At 38.6% G+C, this 20,921-nt stretch overlaps 2 protein-coding genes across 5 annotated transcripts in view; one reads left to right on the top strand and one right to left on the bottom strand.

Annotated features, from left to right (window-relative positions):
- Positions 1 to 12: 12 nt before the first annotated feature.
- LOC116842774 (cytochrome b561 domain-containing protein 2-like) lies at positions 13 to 4,347 on the bottom strand. 4 transcript variants are annotated; one of them, XM_032812447.1, is made up of 4 exons: positions 4,204 to 4,316; positions 4,096 to 4,138; positions 1,947 to 2,144; positions 13 to 1,238 (listed from the first exon to the last, which is right to left on the bottom strand). In XM_032812447.1, the coding sequence occupies exons 3-4, from the start codon at positions 2,109 to 2,111 to the stop codon at positions 714 to 716; spliced, it is 690 nt and encodes a 229-aa protein (XP_032668338.1). In that variant the 5' UTR covers positions 2,112 to 2,144; positions 4,096 to 4,138; positions 4,204 to 4,316; the 3' UTR covers positions 13 to 713. The 4 variants fall into 4 exon arrangements, with proteins under 4 accessions (XP_032668338.1, XP_032668339.1, XP_032668337.1 ...); XM_032812445.1 differs by having other exon boundaries at positions 14 to 1,238; positions 4,008 to 4,138; positions 4,204 to 4,335; XM_032812448.1 differs by lacking the exon at positions 4,096 to 4,138 and having other exon boundaries at positions 4,204 to 4,347.
- Positions 4,348 to 6,495: 2,148 nt separating this feature from the next.
- LOC116842807 (cytoplasmic dynein 2 heavy chain 1) overlaps positions 6,496 to 20,921 on the top strand; it is a 20,684-nt gene continuing 6,258 nt past the window's right edge. Inside the window, exons 1-33 of the mRNA XM_032812512.1 lie at positions 6,496 to 6,824; positions 7,104 to 7,432; positions 7,527 to 7,689; positions 7,809 to 7,990; positions 8,059 to 8,171; positions 8,380 to 8,625; positions 8,849 to 9,069; positions 9,340 to 9,738; positions 9,927 to 10,168; positions 10,302 to 10,625; positions 10,744 to 10,810; positions 11,002 to 11,338; positions 11,495 to 11,846; positions 12,287 to 12,629; positions 12,712 to 12,874; positions 13,020 to 13,239; positions 13,395 to 13,521; positions 13,669 to 13,992; positions 14,160 to 14,441; positions 14,879 to 15,125; positions 15,469 to 15,970; positions 16,073 to 16,465; positions 16,553 to 16,732; positions 17,040 to 17,405; positions 17,711 to 17,829; positions 17,902 to 18,212; positions 18,404 to 18,552; positions 18,627 to 18,908; positions 19,202 to 19,428; positions 19,561 to 19,689; positions 19,794 to 20,042; positions 20,110 to 20,546; positions 20,672 to 20,806. Of these exons, the coding sequence (XP_032668403.1) occupies positions 6,588 to 6,824; positions 7,104 to 7,432; positions 7,527 to 7,689; positions 7,809 to 7,990; positions 8,059 to 8,171; positions 8,380 to 8,625; positions 8,849 to 9,069; positions 9,340 to 9,738; positions 9,927 to 10,168; positions 10,302 to 10,625; positions 10,744 to 10,810; positions 11,002 to 11,338; positions 11,495 to 11,846; positions 12,287 to 12,629; positions 12,712 to 12,874; positions 13,020 to 13,239; positions 13,395 to 13,521; positions 13,669 to 13,992; positions 14,160 to 14,441; positions 14,879 to 15,125; positions 15,469 to 15,970; positions 16,073 to 16,465; positions 16,553 to 16,732; positions 17,040 to 17,405; positions 17,711 to 17,829; positions 17,902 to 18,212; positions 18,404 to 18,552; positions 18,627 to 18,908; positions 19,202 to 19,428; positions 19,561 to 19,689; positions 19,794 to 20,042; positions 20,110 to 20,546; positions 20,672 to 20,806 (8,397 nt within the window). The 5' untranslated portion in view covers positions 6,496 to 6,587. The remainder of the gene's footprint in view (positions 6,825 to 7,103; positions 7,433 to 7,526; positions 7,690 to 7,808; positions 7,991 to 8,058; positions 8,172 to 8,379; positions 8,626 to 8,848; positions 9,070 to 9,339; positions 9,739 to 9,926; positions 10,169 to 10,301; positions 10,626 to 10,743; positions 10,811 to 11,001; positions 11,339 to 11,494; positions 11,847 to 12,286; positions 12,630 to 12,711; positions 12,875 to 13,019; positions 13,240 to 13,394; positions 13,522 to 13,668; positions 13,993 to 14,159; positions 14,442 to 14,878; positions 15,126 to 15,468; positions 15,971 to 16,072; positions 16,466 to 16,552; positions 16,733 to 17,039; positions 17,406 to 17,710; positions 17,830 to 17,901; positions 18,213 to 18,403; positions 18,553 to 18,626; positions 18,909 to 19,201; positions 19,429 to 19,560; positions 19,690 to 19,793; positions 20,043 to 20,109; positions 20,547 to 20,671; positions 20,807 to 20,921) is intronic.

The raw sequence follows: 20,921 nt of genomic DNA, 5'->3' as shown, positions 1-20,921 counted from the left end.
TATATATATATATATATATATATATATATATATATATATATATATTGGAGGTACATCAACAAAAACGCACGTACGTGTGTGTATACGCGTATACGCAAATTTATAATGTGTAATAAATGTATATGAGATGCGTGTGTAATCAATAAAGTGTTGGTATACATGGTTAACAATATGCTGCCTAAACATGTTGCTTTCGCAGATGGCTGATTTCTGAGAGACACAGCGGTACGTTCTTTTCTATGATACGTAGTCATGAAACAACGTCCCTAAATGGGATTAGTAACAAACAATATTCAAATAACAAAATTATTTTGATCTTTGGTTTTCCACCGCTGCGCTTAGTATTTAACGAGAGTTACGTCAGAAACAAGGCACTCGCTGCGAGACGAAATTTTAAAATTGATGAAAATCTATAAATCTTTCAGATCTCAGACAAATAAATTAACCTACCAGAGTTAGTAAAAGACATCATGTTTTAGTATTAGAAGAAGTTATTTAATATGTTATAAAGTACATTAGACAACATGTTAACTCTCTCTCTCTTTTACAGTATTTAGTTTTATTCATGATTTCTTCTCGATTGTAGTTGATAATCGAGCGAGTCTCTCTATACAACCGTTACCAAAATTTTTATAAAGAATATATGACCTCATTTCTGAAACAACTCTCATATCTCGACATGATAGACTTTATCGAGAACGTCAGCGTGATACCTAACGTGTATCGCTCGAGGGTGGTCCGAAAACAACTCTGCATCTCGACACGGCTCCAAGAACTGGCTTCACGAGTATCAAAAAACCTGCGATAAACCATGAGGCAAAGACCAGATTTCTACCCGTGACAGATCCAGGCCACCAAAAAGAGTAAGTTCCATTGATAAGAGTGGCCAATAGAAGAATGATTACCACGCTGCCGCCGCAAGCGTGAGCGATCTTTATGAATATTGGTCTCAGGTGCGGGTACAGCCACGAGGTGTTTTTCGCCAGGATCCCGAAACTCGCAGTCAAGACGGATATTATAATTGTTGCTAGGCCCAATTGTGAATGAGTCGATACGAAATGATGGTTATTGTGATTGATCTTGTTGACGACGATGATAATCAGGCCGATCCCGATTATGGCCAGGCCTGTCGCATGTAGAATCCAGTGTATCGTCACCCTGTCACGCCTGGGTAACTTCGACGAGATATACGCCTCGCCGGAGACACTGAAGACAGCTTCCGTGATTAGAAGACCGACCTTCGTCACGAGATAAAGAAATTGATATATTATCAAATAGAATGTTGCGAATAAGAAATAATAAAAGAGATAATTTAATAGTTAAGACTCGAAACTACTCGTTTTATCAGTAAACAAAACTGGAGTAAACAGATAACAGATTGTTGTAATAGTGATTATAAAAATGTTGTAAATATTATCATCCTTAGGTTGATATAACAGTGTAAATATTATCATTCCTAAGTTGGTATTTATATTACGCGTTTTAGAAAAATAACATTAGAAAAGTGAGAATTTAATTATAGCAACTTGTCTGTAATCCAAACATTAGAAAAAACGATCTTTCTCACGAGAAAAAGAAATTGGTATATTATCAAATAGAACGTTGCGACGAGAAATAATTAAGGAGCTGATTTTGTAATAGCTAAAATTCGAAACGATCTCGTTTTATCGGTAGACAAAACTGGAATAACAGAATGATGTAATAGTGATTATAACAGTGTTGTAATTATTATCATCCCTAGGTTGATATAACAGTGTCGTAAATATTATCATCCCTAAGTTGATATTTACGCGTTTTAGAAAAATAAGAATGAGAAATTAGAAAAGTGAGAATTTAATTCTAGTAACTTATCTGTAATCCAAACATCTGTGTGGAACCGAGAACTTTTATGAAAAAAGAGTTATATGCATGCTCGGCTTATTTCGTCTGTTTGATGCTTTGCTTACCCCGACAGACATGCAAATCGGATGCCAAGAAAAAAAACTGTAGTGGCGAAAAGCGAGTACCAAGATGTATATCACAGGAGCCACGAGGAGAAAATGCGTCAATACTGAGCAAGCGAGCGTTATGACACCCGGGGTTCCTTTGCCGCTTGATACCTCGGTAGCCATGTCGAGAAGAAAACGAGAAAGTCTCTTTGGTACCTGAGAAAAGAAAGAGGATTCTGCTCATAAACAATATCGAGTGAAACAAGATCCTGGATATCGCATAGGAAAATTTCTCACGAAAAAGAAAATAAAAAGGTAGTAACTCGTTGAAAAATTAAAATTGAATAGATATGCGTAATAAGTGAAATTAGATTTTTGGATGATTTTTTGATATCTAAGATTCGGAAAAATAATATCATCAAAGGTGTTGGTTTAGAAAGAAAAATGTGAGCTTAATACTACTCATGAGCGTAAAGCTCTACGTAGGTTGCATGTATCTTTTTATGTAATTCCTCGTAATTACTGCGTGGCTTCAGATGCATGACGCGTGATTCATCTTTAATTGTGAGGCACGATTTCTCACGTCTTCTAGCATGCACTTATCTTCTTTTGTTCTCTTTAATTTGTCTGACCGATCTTCATATTATATAAATTGCTACATATCAGAGACACATGAGAGACAGAAAGTACTTAACTATATATATATTCATAGATGATAACGAATCTCTTTATCGATCGTACGTGACAAGATAACGTAACTAATTCCGGAGCTAATAGGCTTACGATTTATAAAGTTAATGAGAATATCGTGCAGTCGTTTATCGTGCAATTTTAGTTAATATATTATAATACGATTTTAAAATAATAGGATTTATTGTGACAGTTCGCACGATTTTTAAGGCATTTGCAATTGACAAATAAAAAATCAAGATAACGGAAAAAACTGTATAGAGGCTGTTATAGAGAATATTGTTGTCAGATAAAAATAAGTGATGAGCGAAACGATCGGTACTAGTTAAGCAAGATCATGACACTAGTTAAGCAATAAAAATCAAGTCTTCGGAACGGTGCATTTTGCTAACAAGCTCAGTAATCGCCGATAAAAAGCGTACGGTGAGTAACAACAACGACGCAAAAACTGTGCGACACTATCTATGTCGCTAATCGCGGAATGCGATATGCACCTGCAGTGTCCCTGCATTCCATCTGTTACGCAAATATTGAAATTAAGACGATAATTGAAAGCAGAGATCCACGGACTCGTAAAGTTCTTTCTTGAGTGTCGAAGAGCGGTGAATTAAAATTTTGCATCTTTACGCAAAATAGCATATGAGGTTGACAAAAGAGCTTGTTTATTCTGTTAATTAAAAAAACATTTCACAAAGAAAAGAAATTATCGTTTGTTTACAGAACTGGTTTACGGCATTTTTACCACCTATTTTTGTTGGAAATAAACAGAATTTAATTGTGTGAAAAATACGAAGAATTTTCCTTTTATTTCAATAAAATTGCAATTTAAATTAAAACTTTATGCGTTATTTTCTAGGGCATAGCTGTGAGACTCATGGATTCTTTTTACCATCGTTTTGATTTCATATCGGCAATAACGTTTCGTTTTCAATAATTAAAACGACGAAATTAAAAAAAAATATATATATATAAAGAAAGAGAGAGACAAAGACAGCGATATTAAATTATGTCGATAAATACTGCTTATGACGACTTATATTATTTTCTGATTTACACCGTGTTACCTTGCCCACTATCGTAAGCCGCAAAGTGACATACTTTCCAAATGTTTGCATTTTCTGAATCATAGTATTCTACCTGCCACAATACTCGACGAAGTTGTAATATTTTTGAATAAAAACGTACATTTTAAATTAAGCAATACATTATAACTGCACCATGGACGACAAGCCTATTATTATTATTTTTTTAAACAAATAACAACTGGTCAAACCAAGTGTACACAAGTAATTTCTGTAAAATGGAATTGAAATTGAAAAATGTTCAGAATGCCTGCGTATACTTTATCTTTAAAACACGTTTCAATTTAATTATAATATTATTATTTACCATAATTCTCGGAATGAAACAGAAGACGCTTTTGCACTATCAGTATTCTTATGAAGAGATAGTCACACGAATGTATTCTTCAACTCACCGCGACCACTGCTCGACTGCTACACTGTGAAGTTCTCACTGGCCTTAAAGATAAACAACGTCGAAAAAAGGATTAAAAAAAAGATGCAAGTGGCACACACTCTCTCACCTTTTTATCTATAAAAATGACCCGAGCACAAGCGCGCGACCGTGTTCGTGACGCGACTGAGCGGCAGGAATATGGCGATCTAGGTTGTGGATCCGTCGATCATTATCGTAGCGTCGGTGGCCGATGAGGAAACAGTGTTCGCGGTCGGCCTTGTAATATCGGACTCAGTGTTGCCAGATCACTGCAATCAAATTTCTTCACGAGAATCACAATTCTTCTAGTTCCTTCAAATAAAAACAAGATGGAAAAATTTCCTAAAATTCACTCCAAAACCTGTCATTAAATCAAATTTTATGACAAAATAACGAATCATGAATGAAACTTACTATCTTTTTACAATTATTATTTATTGCTACGACAGCAGAGTGCAATTGCATATAAATTATCAAACAAATTTAACAGATTCTCCCATAAAATTGAAGTTGAATGAGACGTTTCAGAAGTAACGCGAAGAATTTCCCAAGTTGCGGAAACACATAAGAATAGGAGATAAGTAATGAGGAAAAAAATAAATGACAATGAACACAGAGAGAATCATATTACACGTAAACTATGTAAAGATGCGATAAGTAAAAGTGAAAATCGTGGAAAAGTTTATCGAGAGTCGAGGGCCTGCAAGGGAGTCAATCCGACACTGCGGCCTTGGTGCGAGCGAGCACAACATACGCGCGCGTTCCGAACACTTAAGTGCTCATAAGACGCAAGTATGCACGCTCCATAAACCCAAGGAGGCATCCGCATAATGCAGTCAAAGAAACTAAAGGAAAACCTACGCGGGAAACGCTTTACATAACTTATCAATAATTCTGACGCATCTTTAGTTACTCCTTTCAGAGAATTTCGTTCCTCCTGCAATCTTTGCGCGCGGTTTAAAAACCTCTTACGTATAAAAGAGAACAAAAATATTAGTTTTGCTAGTCACGTTAATGTTATTAACTCATTTACTATTGAGATGTGACCGTATAAATATATAATTTATTCACGTACTCAGTGATGTACATATGTTTTTTTTTTTTTATTACTGTCGAAGTTGTAGGCGAGATAGTTGATTAGAAGAGCATGTGTTTGCCTGATAACACATTATTCCGCTCACAAAACGGAGTAAGATAAAAAGTTTGAATGCCGGGACTTTAATAACATTCGTATCTAGTATTAATTTTGTTGGTTTTTTTTAAGAATACTTAAATTTTCAATATAATATAATTTTTGTAGAATATACTCAAGTAACAGGATGACGTCTAAAGACGTATTAAAAATCTATTATTGACATCAGAGACGTCATTAAAAAGTTATTAATAGACTACTTAATTGCTACCGGGGATATGTTCAATATATGCATATATATACTATATTCTATCCTGAAAGTTTAAATATTTGTATTTAAGAACTAAAACACACCCAACATAATAAGAGTGTCCAGAATTGGATACAGTGTTATTAGTAATCAGATATTGGTACTTTTATCTTATATTTTCGCGTATGAGTCACTTAAATAAGTCTTGCTTCTAATTTGCAATTTATAAATAACGGAAAAAAACAGAAATTACAACGACAGGCGCGAAATAGACGCTAATACAGATATACATTGTATATATTTTTGCTAAAAAAAGATGTTGGTTAATTAATTATTCTGATATCGGCTAAAGAATCTGGCTAAGCATTAGCATGACTAGAACAATGATGTTTATTACTTTTCCTTTAATTAACAAACAGTGCTTTATTTAATTAACAAATATATTTTCGTGGATTTAATACATACACTAAGAAAAAATTTATTAAATTTCAAAAAATGTTGGGTTGCATAATACTGCGAAGATATTTGTTTAAATTAAATAATTATTTTTTAAAATTAAAAAACCAAATTTATATTTAAAACTTCTTTATTTAATTTTAGAAAACAATTACTTAATTTAAACAAATATCTTCACAGTACTATTTAAACAAACGTTTTTTGAAATTTAGCAAATTTTTTTCTCAGTGTATGCAGTTTTTGTCTAAATTAGCCAATAAATGTCGATACTTTTTAAATCCGCCTCATTTTGACTACCAAGCGCGAAATATTCTTGCTACGGCACTACGATTATAATCCCCTTGTGAGTGAGAGAAATTTAAACAAATGATACGCTTTTTCTGATTTGTCATACAACGATTAGAAAGCAATTTGACAGATGCGAGCAACGTCACGCGCACGTGCAACGATGCATGATGCAGCGGTAGCGACAGCTGTTGTGTGTTGATCGCCGGTCGTCGTGACGACCCGGCTGAGCAACACCTCCTGGCGGACCTCTTCACGCCGCTTTTCATGGAACCATCGAGCACGTACACGGTGCTCGCGATTTTGCACGTCGGGGAAAGCTGCCCGTCCGGGGCACACGAGTGGCGAAATGGTGGTCGCCGATAAACGCAGATATCTGATAGTTTCCACGGCGGGGCACTTTTTCAGCACGTCTGTACGACACGACGAGGAGGACGTTGAAGGTCGTGAAATCCTCGATCGTTTCTTGGAGCAGTCATCATGCAGGACTCTGTGCGCCAGGCCGATCGACGAGGATCAGGACCAAGTCCGTTTGAAATTGAGCACGGAACTGACCGCTGGCAAGAACACGCTGGTCTTCTTCAAGGTATATCACGAAATTTCCCTTCGCTGAAGAAAATCTGCGCCAACAGCGAAGATGGACGAGTGCAGGGAGGACAGACACGTGTCTGCGACATTGACATGTATAGAAATGTTTCCCTGTACGTCTCTCTTTGTTGACGCTAATCGTTCTTATGAACTGTAATGGTTGGTACAGGAGAGCGTAAGACTCCTGCTTGCGCGACGATAGAAAGTATCCTCTAGAAAGCCACCATGCAAATTCCCAAATTGCCGTTTATATTTACTGATGCTGCGAAAAACGCAGGTGACAGCGGCGGCGGTCACCGAGGAAAACTTTCACGATGTGGTCCAAGTGGCTTCGATTGGCTGCGGGGACGGATCGGTGCTGATCGAAGGTCTTCGTCAAGTATGGGCACCGACCCTTCGCTCATCCGGCTTAAGTGCATCATACTTGAAAAAGTTGGAGGAGAAACTACTCAGCTCCGGATTCTCGACCACCGTTGTGGAGGAAGAGGAATTCTGGTTAAGAAAACGGGACGAGGTGAAACGGTCGCACGAGAAAACGGTGTGCGAGGAAGCCGCTAAGTCCGTGAAAAATATCAGGATCGAACTCGAGAGCGCTGCAGTGTCGAGGTAAATTTGTTTTGAATTTGGTGAATTTGTATCTTGACGTTGAAATACGATTGTCTTCATTTCTTACGCTATATCATTATTACTTCTCGCACAGAGATGGGTTGTTCGCTGTGGAAGAGGCTTGCGAGGCCATTTCTGTCTTCGTCGACGATCTATGGAAATTAGGAGAACCGGCGTACACCGAGGAACGAATGAAGTCGCTCCTCGATGTAATCGGTAATGAGGTGGTCGAGTTGGTGCAGAATTATCTCGATGCAGTACGTAAGCTATAATAATTTCAACTACATATATAAAGCAGAATGTTTGTCTGTCTGTTCTCTACATACTCCTAAACTTATTGATTGATTTGGACCATATTTTGCATATTGTTATTCAGGTCGACGCAACCGACGCTCGTGCAAAGGACGAAACGATCGTATTCGGAGCAACGGTGTGCGAGAAATGGATAAACGCCACACAGAAATTGACGGAGCTCTTCTGGCCGCATCATTCGCTTCATCCCTGGCGTGGGCCGATTTTCGTGCCCGGAAGATGTTCAAAGCTTGGCAAAAGACTCAGGTAGAGATGATGCGTACGAGAATCCCTGGGAATAATTAATAATTAATAGACGTGTCCGCGGTTCTCAGGCAAATTTCCGAGTTGCGCGCACAGCATCGCCAATTGAGCAGACTCCTGACGTCGAGCGAAAGATCCGGACTCGGTATCGAGAAACTGCTGCAGGCCTTCGACGACACAAAAGGTACTTATCTCTGTTTCCTACAGACATCCCTAGAGAAATCTTCTTTAAAGGTCCCATACTGATTTCCTAAAGAGCGACCGGTAAGATGTCGGTCTTCAGAAATTCAAAATGATAAAAGCAAAAATCGAGACTTAAAAAATTTTCAATTAGTTTGCATTAGTGGTATTTTAAATAAGAGTCATAACGAGAGTTTATGATTGCGATTTAGTTATGCTGAGCGACGATGAGCGCGACGACGAATGGGACCGGCTGAAACTAAAGATCGAGGAAGGCTTGGTACCGGCCGAGGAACGTGTCGCTCAGAAGCTGAAGGCTCACATCGCCGACGCCGACACTCCAAGTTCCTTAGTAGCTGAATTCGAGAGATATAGTGAGCTGATGAAGAGGGAAGGCCTCAAGAGGGCTTTACGTGGAGAACGAGAATCGCTGCTGTCGGCATATCGCGATCTAATCGGTAGAACGCACTCAGACTTCAAAACATATTCGACATTTGCATTTATTATCTCAAGTATTATGTTCAAGTTGTGAGAAAACACGCGCTGATCATTTTTGCAATTTTCACTGGATTGTTCGTGTTCTAATTATTGGCATTATTAATTATGTTTCACATATTCTCTGTAGATGTTGAGGCCGTGAATCAGTATAGTTTCAATTACTTTGAATTGACCAAATTTCAGAGAGTCGCTCGGCTGGTCCCGATACGGAATATCTCCTGGATGTTCCTAAAGTGCTACAAGAGGTTCAAGCCGCTCGATCGGCGGAAGCACGACTAGAGAGCCTGGCTAAATTAGGAAAAGAGTTGCTCGCTGATCTCCCAGGCTATGAAGATGTGGCGGCGCAGTTATCCAGTACATTAAAAGACGTCGAAGAGAAAAAACGAGACTTGGTTGAATCATGGGTAATTTTTATTTAACTAGCCACTTTTATTTTCAATACGATATTATATTAATCTTCCTAAAATCCTAAATAACTCGAAGTTTTCAACAAAGAATCCTTAATATACAGTGGTAGACAGATTGTTGTTCGAAAATTTTTAGATACTGTCAGTATATTATAGACACAGTTTACAGTTTACAACAGATAATTATCTACGCCGTGACTAACTTGTTAATCTTAAATTTTGGTAATTTTGGTAATTAATTAATATTTTATACCTTTATTTATGCAGGTGAACAATACCAAGAACGATATAGCCAGAAAAGAATTAAGCCTGGGCACCGATTCGCCGGTGGTTGAACTCACCGGCACTAATATGATGAGAGTAACTTACGATCCCCGTCTGATGACCATGATCAGAGAAGCTAGAGCTTTATCTGGCGAGGGTGTCGAGCTGCCGAGAGAGATCAGAGAACTGGTGGACAGAGCAGCGTCTTTAGCTGGACGGGCTAGAGCTCTTCAGCAGGTCGCTACCTTCCACAATACGATCGGCGATCGAATGGTGCTTTCTCAGAGGCCGCTCATGTTAACGATAGCTCTTGAATTAGCGCGAGCTGTCCAAGAACAATCTGGTATCGTTTGGTCTGATCCTCATCTCGTCGACGTGTACACTACTCGATTGAAGGAGTTGGTAAGATTAAATATTTCTATTGTTTATTAAAGGAAATAATTGTAAGAGCTAATCTCAGACAGTATAAGCTTTTAAAAGATATCTTAGAGACGTCCAAATAACATCCTATTTTCTTTAGGTCTTCAAGCTTCTTTTAAAAGCTTGTCTGGAGTGAAAATACGGTATATTTACTCTGATGAGTGTTACAGGTGGTGAAGTTCGCTCGACAGAACTCAGAATTGATCTTGAAGCACTCCACATTACGGGATTATGTGTCAAACCTGTTGAAAGGCGATGCTGTGCATCTTGTCGGGAATCAGAACATCTGGAAGGAGACGTTAATGAGTATGAGAGCGATCGTCGACGTGGTGGATTCGGAATACGGTAACGCGAAGGCTTGGAAGCTGCACTGGGATCGGCAACTTCTAAAGGCGTTGGGTGTAGCGTACAGGTGTGATGATAAATTATTTTTATTATATAATGATATAAATATAATAATGATCATATGATAATAATTTTGGTAATAACATTTTCACCAGAAATCTTTTAAGTGACATATTTTCATTCTCGTGTGTTTTGTTCAGGAACGCTTTACCATCCTTGTCGAGGAAGCTGCCTGAACTTCGTGTGGAGCTCACTTTTCGTGATGGGTCTTTGCAATGGAGACCGCCGCTTGAGGATATTCGTGCAAAGTTATATTCGTCTATTCGCCGATCGCTATCCATTCCGATCAATTTCAGAGGCGTAGGAGACGTCAGCGACGCGCATTTCGGCGATCTGGTGCAGAAGAACGCGTATCTTTTCAGCGGCGTTTACAAACAGATTGAAATCGCTTTATCCACTCTTGAATCGTTCAGGATTAAGTGGCTGAACTTAGCGACGCCCGCCAATATTGATGTGGGAGAACGGTAAGTTAGACCTTGATATTTTTTATATTCCTACAAAGTTTGGAAAACTCACGTATCCTATCCGATCCTTGAAAAAACTAATGACAAATTAAACACAAACTTAATGAAAAATTTCTAGATTAAAAGGGAAACCTCCTCAAGAATGGGCGAGAACTTTTAAGGAAGCCAAGCAATGGGCTCAAGAGGTAAATTTCATTTTTAATTAGAAAATAAGTTGCACAATAAAAAGTGATACAGAGAAATTTACTATACTGATACTTGTTGATAGAATGTAAATTACGCGATGTATATTCTACGATTATATAAAACATTTTTCCACCTTTTACGGTATATATTAAGTAATTATATAATTATCGCTAAATTTTTTGTAACGTAGGTTGGAAAGTTGCGAGGCAGTGATGTAAAGATCCTGTGCATATGCGTGGACACCGCGACGACGAGAAACGATTTGGAAACGGCATCTCGTCATTATTGGGAACGCCTGTGCTCCGATTTAAGGGCCGAGGCGTCTTCGCGACTGGTGGCTATAGTGGATTTCCTTTCCTTCGCGTCCAAGGAGTTAGAACGTAGGCCACGGGACGTGGAAGAAGTCGGATTAGCTCATGAAGCTCACGCGCGTATCGAGCAACAATCGGCAGGCATTGCTGAGGAGATGGAAGCTGTTGCTGTGCTCGCCAAAGTTATGGCTGCGTGGACCAGCGAGAAGCTAGACGGTAGAGAGTTCAAGCATTTCATCTCATCGCCTAAATCTAAAATATCAGTCCTATTTCTTCTTTTTTCAGTATCTTGTAAATTGGAAATTAAAGATGCCAAAATTAATATCTTCATTTACTTGTTAAATTAACAAGTGAAATCCTTTTATGTCACAGGCGTTAACGCAGCTCACGTCGCCTGGCAGGATCTGGGTGATCGCTTGGAAAAGCACAAGGTTGTTATGGCACGTCTGTTGGAAGATGCTAAAGTGAACCTTCGTCATAAAGCAATAGCTTTGAGAGATGAAAGAGAAAGATGGCAGGCGAAGTGGTCTACAAGATCAGAAAACATGTCGCTCGAGTGGCTTCTATTGATGAAGGAACGCTGGATCAATCTAAACGAGCAAATGGATTCTTTGAAAGCGGATTGTAAAAGAATAACTCTGGACCTCGAAAATGTCCTGGAAGACGATGATATTAATCTGTCGCAATTAGAACGAGAATTGGAGGCCGAGGAGTCAAATTATAGGTTTCTATATTTTTAATAAAAGATTATTATTACGAATTAAATATGAAATTAAAAATATGTTTGACACAAACATTAAATTCTATAATAAATTTAACATAAATTAATAATAAATTTTAACATATTAAATTTTTATGTAAGTTAGATCTAAACAACTTATGGCATCAATATTTTTCATCATCCTTATTTTTATTTAGCACATTGAGGGAAAAATTATTTAAAAATTGTAATATAAATTAATATAACTAATAATATAAATTCTCTTTATTTAAATCAAATATTGTTTACCTTGATTTAAGTAAACAATATTTGGTTTAAATAAAGAGAATTTAGGTTTATATAAATAAATATGTTAATGGCATCCATCAAAGAAATATTTGTTGCTTTTAAAGTAATTTTTCCCTTAGTGCAATTAATTAAACATTACACATACTTATGTGCAGGTTCCAAGCCGAATTTCTGGAGGAGCTAAAGAATCAGGAAATTGAGGAATGGGCTGTGGCTAGAAGAAGACTACCGAGACTTCACGATTGGCTTGATTCATGGGAGAGCAAGATTCGCTTGCACGACAACATAGAAACCGATACTTTTGCCGGTAGGAAGATAAACGAAATTCGGTCTGCAATCGAATCTATTCAGCTGCTTCGGGGAGACGAGATCGCCGACGAGCACTGGACCGAGTTAATACCAATACTCGGTCTGAAAGTTGAGAATCCACGAGATATCACCTTGGGTCATTTGCTCGGTGCCAAAAAGGCATTAACGGAAAATGAGGATCGAGTAAAAGTAAGGATATACATTTTGCAGATAGTAAAAATCGTTGGAATGCTCTTAAAATTTCTAAAACTCAAAATGTTTGATCATTCAGGAAATAACAAAACGAGCGGTCGCGGAATTAGGAATTCGACAAGCGTTGATAGACCTGGAGATCTGGGAAGGAACCGCAGGACTTCCGTTGCAAGAAACGACTGACAGCAAGAATATGATTATCCAACTTGTTAGTGATTATGGCAGTCTGTTAGCGAAAACAGGTATAACAGGATCGTGTCTCTCTCTTTCTCTCTCTTTCTCTCTCTCATTATATTATTTAATAGTTATTACTTGACAAATAAGACACATTATTTTTCTATCCTCTATAATATGTTTAAGTATAAAAGACGATCAAATTGTCCACAGAGGAACTGAGACTCCTACTGGAAGGAGCGAAGGGTACATCAGGACACGATAGGTTCGCATCTAGAGTCGCACGTTGGGAAGCAGCTTTATCAGAACTCGAAGAAAGGATCAAAGTACTTAGCACTGTACAGAGGAAGTGGATCTACTTGGATCCAGTCTACGGGAGTGGAGCGGCTCCTAGCGATTCCGGACGATGGTCAAGGGCTGACAAAGAATTTAGGTTTGTAATAACAACGCTGTCATACAATTTGTAAAAATAATTAATGTAATAATAATTCATCTACTTTATTTAACTAAAAACTTATTTTTAACTTGTCTAGTTAATTCTAACTATATTAAACTTGAACGCTAATTCATATTTTCATCAATTTTTAGACATCTCATGGGAGATGTATCGCGGGATCCTAGAGTGCCATCCTTGAGGCGATTGCCGTTACCTGCTTTAATAAATTTGAAGGATCTGCTAGATAGATGTCAGAAAAGTCTGGATGAATTTCTAGAGGTAAGTTAAAATGAAAGCCTCGGCGTCATCTACTTTATTTGATGCGTTATAATGATAAAAAGTCGTAGTGAACGATATTTTTATGTTAAAATTATTTAGATGTTAATTCTTTTGTTACAAATTTCTAATATAATTTTTAAATCACAGGAAAAACGAGCGGCTTACCCAAGATTATACTTTCTTAGCGATGAGGATCTTCTCGAATTGGTATCGGCCAGTGGGAGAGGCTTAGAGGCTCATCTACCGAAGTTGTATCACGGTGTGGGTTCGGTAGTAAAGGAGAACGATACGTTGACGGCGATTGTGTCGCCCGAGGGAGAAATGTTGAAGTTACCGGAGGCCGTCGATCTCACGCAATCTTTGCCAGAATGGCTGGACAATCTCGAGAAGGGAATGCAGAAGGCTCTCCGTCATAATTTGGAGAAATGTTTGAGCAGTTCTACGCCTGATCCGTCCATTTATCCTACTCAAGTAATGCTTATTATTACATTTTACAACAAACATTGAATGACTTTAACTAACGCTTCAAAAGTGATTGACTAAAATCCGAATAACAAATTTGATTAACAAACTTTCAACGGGTTCGATGTGTTTCATTCTTATTATTGTCCTTATATTGTAATATAAATAATTTGCAGGTATTATTACTCTCAGAACGAATAAGATTTACTGAACGCTGTGAGCAAGCTTTGAAAGAGGGTCGTGCAGCCTTGCAGAAGCTGGTTGAATTTTTGGAGTCACAACGGGCGAGATACAGAGGATTGGAAGACGCTGGTGACAAGCTAACCTCATTGAAAGCACGTGGTCTTCTCTTGGATACTGTTCATCATCTGCAAGTAGCCAGAACGTTACTGAAGACCGTGATAGCCGGCGAGAATACCGGTTGGTTGTGGTACAAACAATTGAGGAGTTACAAGACAGTAAGTTACAAAACTCGGAATTACTTGAATTTTCGAGGGTTACACTTTCTATTTTCTAAAAAGTTCTTATTGAAACTAGTATTCTATCATTATGTTTATAACGATAAAAATATGTGTTGTATTTCTGTGTACACTAATGTGTACACAGAAACATAAGATTATGTAGAAATAACATGTATAATAAGAACTTTTCAAAAATTGAAGTGAATTCAAAGGTCTTACAAAATTGACGGTCCTGAGGCTAAACGCCATGACAGTTAGTCGCGTTGCTGGTCAGCAAGAACGGGAAAGCAAAAAGAAGAAACTAAATATAAACTTCGAAAATCGCCTCGAAAGTGTTCTTAATTCCTAGTACCGACATAGACTATATAAATTTATCCCGATTATTTATAATAAATTTTTATATTATATTATTTTTATGTGATTTTTTTCCCAAGAATCAAGGTGCATACGTGGTACGATGCGCCGGTGCGGAGTTACCTTACCGCTTCGAGTACCATGGAGCATCCATCGGTCTTGTGAGGACTCCCTTGACGGAGAGATGTTTCTTGGCTCTTACGCAAGCCATGAAGCTTGGGTTAGGCGGAAGTCCGACGGGTCCCGCTGGAACTGGAAAGACTGAAAGCGTCAAAGCGTTAGCATCTATCTTAGGTAGACTCGTTCTCGTCTTCAACTGCGATGAGGGTAAGAAAATTATTTTTTGATCGTTATGAGAGCGCTAAAGTAAAGAGTGCGTTGGTACAAGGATATTACAATGAATTTTACGTAGCAAGCAATTATAAATGTAAAATATAATAACAGAAATAAATATTAGAGTAGGCGGAATGTTTCAATTTTTCGAATTATATATATTCCAATTTAATTCACACTTCTTAACTTATAATTTATAAATACAAATATCGCGTTAATTAAAATTAATTTAATAACGACGAAGATTTCTTGACGAACTTAAAATAGATTCTATGATCAGTTTTATTAAATCTGAGTATATTTCTTGAAATTAAATTATCTATTTGGATCGCTATAGGAATGGACACTGGTAGTATGAAGCGTATCTTAGGCGGGTTGGCGCAGGCTGGTGCCTGGGGTTGCTTTGACGAGTTTAATCGTCTCGAGGAGGACACCCTGAGTGCGGTGTCGATGTTGGTGAGGCCTCTTCAGGAAGCGATACAGAACGGTTCGCCCGACATCCTACTGGGCGACCAGAAAATCAAGCTAGATCCTCACTGCTGCATCTTCATCACGATGAATCCAGCCGAATATGGAGGTCGACGCAAACTGCCGGATTCTTTGGCGAGGCTCTTCAGGCCAATTAATATGGCGCGTCCGGACAAATCGGACATCGTTAAAACTTTGTTGGAGTGCGCCGGATTTTTAGAAGCTAGCACTCTCGGTAAACGACTCGTGGAGGCCCTCGAGATCGCCGGAACCATGCTCTCCGAACAGCCGCACTACGACTGGGGTCTTAGATCGCTCAAATCCGTGCTTGACGCATTGCTTCCGACCGCCGACGTCGACGAGACCACCAGGTGTGTTCGCTCTCTTCGGGATAGACTACTTTTGAAAAATGTGAAATAGTTCAAGAATGTTCTATTCCGAGTTGATGAAATGGATTTCTTATTTGTTACTAGACTTCTCGTCTCGATCAAAGCGTCCACACTCCCGAAACTGACGGAGGCAGACACGATGAAATTCATGGCGCTGTTGAATGATCTCTTCCCGAACGTTAATCCGTCACTATCCGTCTCTACCGACGGCGAGGACTTGGTTAATGCATTGTGGAAGATCTGCGAGACTCGGGGGTTGACGAAAGAGATCGCCAACAGATGTATGCAATTGAACGATCTGTTGAGAAGTAGAACCGGCGTAGCTATAGTTGGTCCGTCTGGCAGCGGGAAAACGTCAATTAGGTCGTGCTTAGCCGAAGCCATGGCAAAAGTCGGTGAGCCCGTACAGCAGATCATAGTTTATCCAGGTGCGGTACCAAAGAGCAGACTGTTAGGACACGTAAATCCGCAGACGAGGTGAATGCTTTTACTTGCTAATCACTTTTACGCTCTCAGCACGTTATTATAATTAATTATTGAAATTGTATGTTCCTGTACGAATAGAGAATGGAAAGAAGGTGTTCTGTCGAGCGCGATTACGTCAGCTGGAGATTCCGCGACCTGGATTATCTTTAACGGAGACGTGGAACCTGATTGGGCGGAAGCTTTAAACTCAGCTCTGGACGATAATCGATTGTTGACATTACCAAACGGAATAGGAGTTCGGCTTGGTAGCGGCACAAGGTAGATAGCACTTAAAGTATAACTTAATTAATTAATTAATCGGATGTCTACAGCAATATAATGCATAATGGCAGAATATAAAATTAATGTTATTTTTATTAAGGATATTTACAATTATTTACAAAAAGTCTATAAAAAATCTACAATTAACGTCGTTTATATAAAGATATGTGATCAAGATTTATTTAGCTAAATGACTGATTTAATATAACATTTGTTATGTGTTAGAGTTTGGAACTTTATGAATCCCGCAGTTGCAGCATTCAACCGCTCAGCATCTGTGCTTATATGTATGTTTGTAAAACAGATTTATTTTCGAGACCCACAAGCTCGCTGATGCCAGCCCGGCTACTGTTTCACGGGTGGGTGTTCTGCATCTTGGATCGACGAGAGCGACGTTCTTGCTGGTGCCATGGCGAATAGAACAACTCTCTGCAACGGCTGCGGAAGTTGCAAACGCTCATTTATGCTCATGTATCGATGAAACACTGAAGATCAACCTCGATGAGTCATCTGCGTCTGGTCTGATGGATGCTGCGTTGTGTCATCTCAGTAAAGCTCAAACATTTACGCAAGCCACTTACGCTCTTTTGCTCTCATTATGCGGCCAAGTGAAAAATCAAGAATCCAGAGATAATTTGGCGAAATTTATCTACGGGTCGGTTGATAGCTGGTAAGAATTTAATAAAACGTTTCCGTTCTTTAGTAATTAAATCTGCAAATAAAAGTTTCTATTTATTGCAATTTAATTTTGGAATCACAGAAATTTATACATTGCATAAATTGATATCAACATTTATATATTATTTTATATTGAATCTGAATTGGAAAACTGAAGATATTTTTTTTTGAGAAAGTTGATGTAGATTTAGTTTAATTTGTCCGAGCTTTAAATATTAATTTATCGCATTTTCCTTAATAGATTAATGCGATATTACGTCAAAGTTTTTAATTGATTTGATAATTTAATTATTTCAGGTGTCCTGACCCACAAAAGCCAAGTGCCGTCTTGTACGACCGCGAAACTGATCGACTGGAACCGTTCAAAGATACATATGAATCCGTCGACAGCGATTATGGGCCTATTTCGATTTCAGGTACGATGAAAATTTTTATCATGATGCAAATGAAAACAAAGCAGAAAGTCTCATTCATGATATCTCACGTAGATTTTATCAGAAAAGCTGTAGCAGCTATTTTGCCGTGGATAGAAGAAGATTATCCGATCATGATTCGTGGACCTGAAGGTTGCGGAAAGAACATTCTAATCAACGCTGCGTTGTGGACAATTAAAAGTCACGATAACATGACTGTCGTGAGAGCATCTTCGCTTTACGGACCTGACGATCTCGTGAGTCGTCTGAAAAAAGCTTGTTTGCGCCTAGAGTCCTCCTCACAGGGTAGAACATACAAGCCAAGAAACGGAACTCGAGTGCTTCTCATCTTGGAAGACATGCATCTCGCCGCTAAAGATTTGCAGGTATAATATAGATAAGCCTTTTCCTTAATTGTTCAATCAATTGAGTCGAGCTACCTCATGAGAGTTCTTCGTGACATTAATATCTGCAATTCAATACATAAAAAATTAAGTTTAAATAATTTTTATTTTATGGATATAAAATTTCGCAAATTGATAAATTAATATGATTAAATTGCTTTCACTATTTTCAGGAATTAATAAGGGAAATGCTTCAAGAGAAAGGATTCCTCGAGGATGATCTTGAATTCTCCAAAGTGTCTTTAACGATCCTATGCACCGCCGATGAAACTACTCGATTACATCCGAGACTTGAAGCTTTATTCGCAACTTATTATCTAGAGTAAATTTTTTCAATTATAAATCAAATATGTCAAAACTTTTAGAAACACTTTTAACAAACTTTATCCACGACAGATATCCGAATCAAAAGGATATTGCAGCAATTCTCGGACTTCACTTGAGAAATTCTTTGATGGAAGTTGACACTATTACAGCGGAATCCTGGATTGCTCGAATGATGCCTAATATGTTGGATGCTTTCCGATTTGCCTGTTCCTCTCAAGAATCTTCTATGATTTGGACTCTCAAGGATATTGTCTCTTGGGCAACGCGCTTGAAGTATTATCCTACTCCCGAAAATGAGACTGATATCTCTCGTCATTTATTAGATATCGGCCGCCGGCTATTTCGCTCAGGGTATTTATTTTAATTTCCATTATCTCTATTTTTCTAATATAAAGATAATATAAAAAATAATACAAAGATCTTAATATAAATTTACCGATTGAAAAAAGAGGAGAAAAAAGGCGATCTTTTTGGCCAATGTTACTTTAAGATCGAAAATGTCTTCACGTAACATTTAATATTTGAATTATATCAATAAAAAAGATAAATGAAATCGCAAACACAGATTTAATAAATCTAAGTTAAAGTTTTGATTAAAAGTTCCTCTCTTTTGCGAAAGTAACCGTGTAATTTGATCTTCCCAGATTAACGCCCAATGCACAGACACGATGGGAGTCTATATTACTCTCAAAAGAGTCCGAAGTGAAAGATTTCGCTAACGATTTGTATGTGTGGAAGAACGTGAACGGTCTGTATCCTTTGAGCGAAGAGCAGTGGCGGGAAGAAATAATCAATACAGCAGCCAGATGCACCAGAGAAGGTCAACCGGTGCAGGCACCGATCTCTACTTACCTCTTAGAAACCGTAGCTGGTAAATAACTTAATTAAATTAATGTTTATGCTTACGAAGTTATTTTTATACTTGTGCTCTCATATGATTTCTCAGTTTTGAAATTCACGTGGATTACCTTGACACTTGCAATCGTAAAATATCTTTTTGCAGGATTGAGCTGGGCTGTGGGTTGCAATTTTCGCGGTATGATCCTCATCGGACGACCAGGAGCGGGTAGAAGGTCAGCAGTTAAACTGGCTGCGACCTTCTCTTCCCTTCGGCTGATTGACTCGGGACCTGGTACTGTAAAGTGAACTTTTAATCTACAGGAGCGCAATGAGCATATTATTGTATCGCTATATTCTCTTAGAATTCGTATATTGTGCTTATAATTGTTTCCATAGAACGTGGTAGAGCGTCAATAAAGAGCGCCGTGCAAGCCGCAGGTATCGAGAGCCAACCGACGTTGCTTCTACTGGAGGAACACCACACCAGGGAAGAGAGCTTAGCCGTGTTGGTGAGCGCTATCGTATCCAAAGGAGAAGTTCCAGGTCTCTTTGCAGCGGATGAACTCGATGCGTTAGTCGCTCCACTGACCGATCTCGCCCGAAGAGAAGATTTTCAAGGAACACCGGAACACTACTTGTATCATCGTACGTATATTTTCTCAATTATTTCTCTAAGTCTAGATGAGATGTAACGATCGATAACGTTTCGCAGGTCTGCGCAAGTATCTCCGAGTAGCGGTGATCTTAGACTCTGCGGAGATCGAGTCGTCGCGATTGTTACATTTGGATCTTCTTCGACATTGCGCGCTTCTCGGATCCGGTTCCGGTCCTAGCGAGTGGTGGTCTCGGGAGAGCTCCTTGATCAAATTGGCGATTCAAGAAGGGACTCTACAGCTGGACGAGCTCGAGGAGTTATCGGCTGGCGCGAAGGTGATGATCGGAGCTCATTTGCAAGCACCTCGTCATCAAAGAGCGCCGGCAAGATTCTTGGCTGTGGTGCACACCTGGAAGCATCTCCGCGACATGTGGAGCAAAGAAGTCGAAGGGAAGCTGCAGTCTCTCGAAGCGGGCATCGGGAAACTGAGAGAAGCCGGCGAGCAGGTGGCTAAATTGGAGGACGATGTATCCACGCAACGCCAAGAGCTCGAGGTTTGCTTAATTCCCTTTTTTCTATTTTTACTTTCAATTTGACTAAGGTATCTGTCTTTTGTTTGATTTAACAGTGAATAATTCTCAATAATTTATAATATTCTAACTGCCTTATTGTCTTCCAGGTGGAGAAAGGAAGAGCCAATGCTGCTCTTGAGCAAATCACTGCGACGATGAGAGGAGCCACTAACCAAAGAGGTGAGATGACGAACTTGAAAGCCAATACAGAACGAGAGAGCATCGAGCTCGCGCGACGTAAGGTATTGCCATTTTTCTTGTCCATTACTTGTCGTCTGTCGACATCATTACGAAGTATCAATTAGACATTAATAATTATTTAAAAATTAAAGTAATTATTTGTATTAAATAGATTAA

This window comes from Odontomachus brunneus, unplaced genomic scaffold (genome assembly GCF_010583005.1).
Source record: "Odontomachus brunneus isolate Ranch 3 - 2012 unplaced genomic scaffold, Obru_v1 Obru_scaffold_027, whole genome shotgun sequence".
Taxonomy (NCBI): domain Eukaryota; kingdom Metazoa; phylum Arthropoda; class Insecta; order Hymenoptera; family Formicidae; genus Odontomachus; species Odontomachus brunneus.
The sequence above is the reverse complement of the archived record's forward strand: the minus strand, read 5'-3'. Positions and strand labels throughout refer to the sequence as shown.

Coding starts and splice junctions, on each gene's coding strand:
- LOC116842774 (XM_032812445.1), bottom strand. Junction 1,239..1,946: donor CGATTTGCATGTCTGTCGGG/GTAAGCAAAGCA, acceptor CTCGTGACGAAG/GTCGGTCTTCTAATCACGGA.